At 44.3% G+C, this 6,903-nt stretch overlaps 1 protein-coding gene across 1 annotated transcript in view; it reads right to left on the bottom strand.

Moving 5' to 3' along the window:
* Window positions 1-3,706: 3,706 nt before the first annotated feature.
* Window positions 3,707-6,903, bottom strand: part of LOC135114139 (thyrotropin-releasing hormone receptor-like) — a 60,063-nt gene continuing 56,866 nt past the window's right edge. Inside the window, exon 4 of the mRNA XM_064029867.1 lies at window positions 3,707-4,716. Coding sequence (XP_063885937.1) covers window positions 4,373-4,716 — 344 coding nt within the window. The 3' untranslated portion in view covers window positions 3,707-4,372. The remainder of the gene's footprint in view (window positions 4,717-6,903) is intronic.

Genomic DNA, 6,903 nt, shown 5'->3' with positions numbered 1-6,903 from the left:
GTTGCCCTTGGCCGATTTCTCTCCTACATAAAAAAAAGCAGCGTTATGTCACAAGGAAACTCACCAAATAAGAGACAGTTTTAGCCGTAACTTTGCAGAACTTCCTCATGTAAGTCAATCTCTTCCAGTTAAGAAAGCTTTGGACGATACAATCTCCTGCAATGTGTGTGTGTGTGTGTGTGTGTGTGTGTGTGTGTGTGTGTGTGTGGGAGGGGGCCGAACAGAGCCGGGAAAGCCCTCGGTAAGTTTTTCCACACAAGTTGTAATGCAGTTTGGGAAGTGCGCACAGGAGGCTTTGTGAGGTGTGCCGCGGCGTGTTGGTGTGTCGTGTTGCCAGCGTCTGAGGAAGGGGGCACCGTGCTAACCTATAGTAGATACAGGATTCTCTTTATTAGTAGGTGACTTCTCTTGGTGTTATGAAGAGTAACATAGCGGAGACTTATTAATTTCTCTTGGATCACATAAAGTTTCCTAGGGCTAGTTGAAATTGGACCTAGTTTCTCTCTCTCTCTCTCTCTCTCTCTCTCTCTCTCTCTCTCTCTCTCTCTCTCTCTCTCTCTCTCTCTCTCTCTCTCTCTCTCTCTCTCTCTCTCTCTCTACAAAATCCATCTGTATCAAAGCTATCAAAATACGATCCACCAATCCTTTTCTATTTTCTCTCATGTTGGAAGTATCGTCCTGTTCCCAATTTAAATAGTGGAACTCTGACATTGATATCGAAGAAAAAAAAAACTTCATCCAGTTTACTTGGTTGATATTATTTACTGAGCAAACATTCCCTTTAATTACTATCTTCAGTTTTTCTGTAATGACTTACCTTGTTTTCCGTCACTATACTGTTATTCTTAAATATTCATGTCGATAGTAGCACAGCACATTGGTTCCTTCAGTAACTGCGATATCGTGTCTCAGCCTCAGTAAACTTTCAATTCAATTCATACGCTGTGTGTGTCGTGTTCCCTGGTATATATATTGTACGTATGGCTTTAAGTGATACAATATTGACTCCTTTCCCCCCTACACTCCACGCACCAGTCTCAGAACAAGGCCAAGATAGTCAGTCTCTTTTTCTCCTACTGGGTCTTCTCGTGAATAATAGAATGAAACGACAAACAAACCTCAACATATATTCACATGTATTTCAGAAACATTTACAGTTACAAGTATAAATATGTATGTGGTATGTATATATATAATATACTCAATTCTTTTTATATATATATATATATATATCTCCGAAGGTGGGCTGATGAGTGAGGGATGAGTAAGGGTGGGATGAGGTTGGGGTGAGGTGAGGGCGTTAAGGAGCAGGGCGGGGCTTGGGACTCCACACTCACCGATCAACAGAAAACGAAGGAAAAGCGAAACAAGATTATTCCCCGCGTGCCGCCTGACTGACCAACTCCGACGCGTGTATTCAATAAGCTGACCCTCGCGACCACCTTCATCCGGCTGGCCGCTACACACGAAGGCAAAATCCAAGTCCTGCCCGTCACACCGAGCCGCCGCCTCAAGCTTCCCCTTCTCAGACTCACTACATTAACTTAATACTAAGAACAACATTACCTGGGCCCACGTTTTTTTTTTTTCCTTTTTTTTTTTTTTTTTTTTGTCTTAACCACCAGCTGCGCTCCACCAAAAGAAAGAGTAAAAAAATTGTTAGTCTGAATTCAGCAGGAATACACGTGGCGGTGGTGGTGTTTCTTGATTTTTTCTCTCGTTCTTTTATTTTGTACAGTGGTCGTGCGTCGCTTTTTATCGTCCTCCGAGGTATTGTTGTGTTCCCCCGCGAGTCGTGAGAGGCGATGGTCGAGGGAACGGCGCGGTGGGGGCACAGACTGGACATGGGCGGCGGGCGGCAGGCGGGGACACGGAACAACAAAGTCTCCCCCAAAACACTGCATATTCTAAGGACACTGACACTGACTACCTAGACTACAGGTGTTTGTCGTGGGCAATGTAAGACACCTCGGAGCGGAGTGTAGAGCCGTGCGCCCCGAGAACTGGGATAGGAGTCACTGGAATAGGAATACAGGTGATGAGAACAGGAGAGGACAGAACAGGAAGGTACAAAGGTACAACAACAGACAAGAGTAGTACAAAACACATTCACTGCAGGTCTCTTGGTGCGGGTCAGACTTTGAATGCACATCTTTTCGTCGTTAAGTTCTTGTTTCTATTGTTGGTGGTTTTATATTGAGTTGGGACAATATCCGTGTTTTGTGCTATGTGAAAAGCATGGTTGGGTTGAGTTGGTTGGGTTGCCCTGGGTGTGGCGGTGGGCGTTTAGTGGACGTGGTGAAGCAGGCAGCCAACCAGCGCACGAAGGACGAGGGAGAGGCACAGAAACACTCAGCAGGACGTGGAGGGTGATGAAAAAACCTCACTGTGCGTGCCGTAATGTAAAACACTGCGATGGCGGCTTAAGTCATGACCTACACACACACACACACACACACACACACACACACACACACACACACACACACACACACACACACAGACACACACATACAACAGAGGAATACAGTCAGAATAATTGTTGAAGATTCATGTTCCTTAAAGATTTAGAAAGGCAACAACACAACGCAATTTCCTGACGCGGCGCTGGTGTGGGAGGCGCTGGAGGGCGGCAGGTGCGCCAACAAAGGTGTGTGCGGTTCATTAGAGCTCACTCCTACGACAAGCTTCCCGGGGCGTCGTGATTTGACTTCGCAACTCATTTACCTCGCAGCTTTCTTTTTTTAACACTTGCTCGAACTAAAATTGGAAAAACAAGAACTAAATATACGTTATGGCAGCAGATGTAATAACTTTGAATTCATTACTCTTGCATGACAAAGAAAGTTTAATGTTCCTCGTTAGTGGAGTGACGGCGTAAGGTTCTCGTCTCTGGGTTAGCGGCGTCCTCCCTTCTTGTCACGCTACGCCTTCCACTCTTGCACATTAAAGAAATAACAAAACGGAACATGAGAAAACGGAGCGATATTTCTAATTCATAACCTTCAGTATATTCTCCATTCTTGACACGTTACGTAGCCTTTCAGTCGCGCGAGGTAAAGAAATAAAAAGAGTATAAGAAAAAGTAGAGATACTTCTAACGCATAACCCTCAGTATTTTTTTTTTTTTCATTCTTAACACGCTACGCCGCCTCCTCATCTCGCTCAGTAAAAATAACAGAAGCCAATATGAGGAGCGATAATTCTCATATGTTGCCTTCAGTATTGTTTAGGAATGCCGACTTGAATGAAGAATAGTGCTGAGATTCCGCGGGTTTCCTATTTTTTTGTGATTTGTATGCTAGTAAAAGTTAGTCTCCAAGGCCAGTGTCGCCAGCCGAGGATGTGCCAATGAATCGTGATACACAGGCTTTGGTTTTTGGAGAGGCTTACTGTGGCGGGCTTGTGCTATATATAGGCGTGTGGAGGCTTAGGGGAGTGAGGAAGAGTAGTGTGAAGAAGGGAGGAGGGACGCATCGGGAAGGGGAGGGGAGGAAAAAGCCTCTGCAAAAGCGTTGGGTGTACATATTTCTTTTTTCACTTAGTTTTGTGAGTGATATTGTTCTTTCTGCAGTTAAATTTTATACTTGATCAAATAAGATGTAACTGTAGTACATCACCTTCACGATGATAAAAATATTCTGTGTACATTTGTTTCTTCCCGACCATTCCATTGTGTTATGTACTTGCTTTTGATTTTTTAAATTTATTTTTATCTATTTATTTATTTATTTATTTATTTTTTAGCAAGAGAGACGTATTACAAACGTTGATGATTCAATACTTCATCTGAAGGAAGGCGCTGCTTGAATTGAAGTGGTCAAGAGAGGAAGGATGTAGGAAATGATAGGAAGTGAGTCTGTTTATTTCTCCTTATTGATGTTGACTCTGGAAGGTCTTGGAGAACCTTGCTTGTTTTATGTATGAACTTTTTTTTTTTCATCAAAGAAACGGAAGACCCACAATTATATTCATTGACACACACACACACACACACACACACACACACACACACACACACACACACACACACACACACACACACACACACACAAACAGAGAGAGAGAGAGACACACGTAAACAAAAACAACACAATCTCTCTCTCTCTCTCTCTCTCTCTCTCTCTCTCTCTCTCTCTCTCTCTCTCTCTCTCTCTCTCTCTCTCTCTCTCTCTCTCTCTCTCCCATCCTTTTTACACGTTCACTCTTTCCTCCTCCCACAATGACCTAACACGAAAATACACACCGCCAACTAGACATGATACGATGGATGAGAGGCGACGCACGCAAGGTGTATGATAATGAACACAGCAATGAAGTGGTCAGTCTCATGCATACCCTCAACAACAGCACTGGAACCAATGGGGACAAGCTACGCCACGTGAAGGAAGTGCCGGTGGGAGGACATTGTTAGTGAGGCTAAGACCTGTGACCCGAGGCACCACACTGGGACTGCGGAGGTCTCTAGGGGTCCATGGTAACGGAGGTGGAGGGGGGTTGAGCGGCGTGTCCATGGTAGGGGTCTGTCTGTTGCTGCTGGGTGGGTATGGTTGGCGCGGCGAGGACGACTCCTTCCGATGCCCAGGCTGCCTCGTGTCCGCGTGGAGCCTGGCCCTCTGCCCCCCACCGCCACGCCCCCCGTGATGCGCGAGGCAGGCCGCTTCCCGCCCTCACTGTAGAACATCGTCATGGCCCACTGTTCGGGGCGTGGCTTACCTGGCGGTGGGAGAGAAAGAAAAAGGTGATAGATTAGCAGCCACTTATGGATTAGGGACACACACACACACACACACACACACACACAGTACTAATCACAAAGCCTTCATTCCTCAATTTCCTGCTGATTAAAAACCGAAAAAAAACCTGAAAGGAAAAAATGGGAACATGGCCAGAAAGAGGAATCATGTATCAGCCGTGGACTGAAGCCAGAACGCAGTGTTGTGTCTCGGGAAATAAACTCGCGCCGCCCCTGGAGCCTCATGATCCTCACAACGAGCAGGGGCGGCGTAGCGAGCCACTGTTGCCGTTTGATTATCCGAGAAGGAACGTCGCGCTCCTCTCCTTGTAATTAACTTTGGATTACCATAAGCTGCAGCTTCTCCTCGGGGCTTGCCCAGCTCGAGGGCGTGCCTTACCATCTCCTGCACGTACTTCCTCTTCAGAAGCGTGTAGTGCTGGATGGTTCTCGGAGAAGTATTGTTCAGGGGAGTGACTAAGTGGAGATCAAGGCTAAGGCTGCACGCTCATACACAGGCATACTGTAATGACTCCGAGATTGTACAGTATATGTTTGGCTTGAGATGGTTCGCATATCTGTCTATTAGCAAATGACGATTAGAACAGTAAGATGCTTGAATATTAAGGATTCTTTTTAACTTTTTATTTTTACAGTACATTCTTTTTATAGTTCTTTAGTTTTTTTTAAAGTTCTGTCCTGTTATTTTTGTGTCTGCATTGACTTTACAGTGATCGCACTGTTAACAAAGGAAGATTAGAGCAATTTTAACCATTTACTTTCACACTGCAATCTCTTAAACCCAAGCCAAACATAGTGCACAGTTGTCGATATTGTACAGTACAGACTCTTACCCAAGCAGAACAGATTCTTACCCAAACATAGTGCAGTCTCTGTCAAACATAGTGCAAGATCTGCGTTAAGTTTCCATACGTCTCACGCTTAACACACCCGCATCTCATGCCCTATTTTGATGACTGTTTGGTTTCCGTAGAGTGTGTGAGGTCAAGTGTCTCTGTTTGGGAGACTTAAGAGGGCGATGCGTGTTCCTTTGTTGGGAGGAGAGAGAACACGAAACTTTGTCTCTAGAAAGTTTTTGTCTGTGTCTTTGGAATATGACAGTTTTTTTTTTTTTTTGTGTGTGTGTGTGTGTATGTGCTTGTTTTTGCTAAGGAAGGCTGGTCTTCTTTAAAACCTGTGGTATTTGCATTTTATATTAGGTTTTACAATTTTATTTTGCTTTAAATTTCTGCCTCAACTGCTAATTTTTTCGCGTGTCGTGCCACATGATGTCGTTGTTGCAGTCCCAGAGTTTAAGAAATACATCCAGGAAGGGTTGGTCTTCTTCGTAAGCTATAGAATCCGTATTTATTTTAGCTGTACAATTTTCTTTCTTTGTTTTATATTTCTGACTGAATTGTTAGCCTTTACGTCAGACCACATAACATGGTAGTGGCAGCGCCGAAGTCCAAGGGATCCATTTGGGAAGGGCGTGAGTAGTAATGCACGTGTGTGTGACAAAAAAAGGGATAAAATATGAAAAAATTAAGTATGAACAAAAATTAAGTTAAAGTTGCTGCAGAGCGAGGGTGTCGTGGCGGCAGTGTGGTGGCGCGAGGGAGAGGAAATAAATAAATAAAGGAAGAAAAGAAAGAAAAAAAAGAAAAAGAAAAAATGAAAGGGATCAGCGTGTGGGAAGGGAAAATGAGGGTGACAGGTAGGGTGAGGGCGAGGATAAAGTGAAAGTAAAATACAGCTAGTCATATGAGTAAAAAAGGCCAATTTTTTCTTTAGCCCGCCAGCCTTACCGCAGCCGACCAATGGAAAGTTCTGGAAAGGGGGACGTGAGGAAAGATTATCTCGACACTTTCTGAACGCAGCGTCGTGACCAGAAGCTTGTCCACCCTCGTGTCTGGCAGTAGCAGGGTCCGTGTCTCCTTTACTGCAATACTCCGCACTTTCAACCTTTTTTTTTACATTTATGATCGTCCTTTGCTAATAAAGCGCTGTAAAAAGGACACAAGGACACAGAACAATAACACAACAGGGATCAGATTCCTTTCCCTTCTCTTGTCTGACAGCAGCGAAATCAGTCTCATCTTTTCTTCAAAATTCTAAAAAATCCGTAATTTAAACCCTTTCACTGTTCTAATCGTACTTTGTTAATA

The sequence above is a fragment of the Scylla paramamosain genome, chromosome 27 (genome assembly GCF_035594125.1).
Source record: "Scylla paramamosain isolate STU-SP2022 chromosome 27, ASM3559412v1, whole genome shotgun sequence".
NCBI lineage: Eukaryota > Metazoa > Arthropoda > Malacostraca > Decapoda > Portunidae > Scylla > Scylla paramamosain.
Note: the sequence above shows the minus strand (reverse complement) of the source record. Positions and strands in the feature narration are given on the sequence as shown.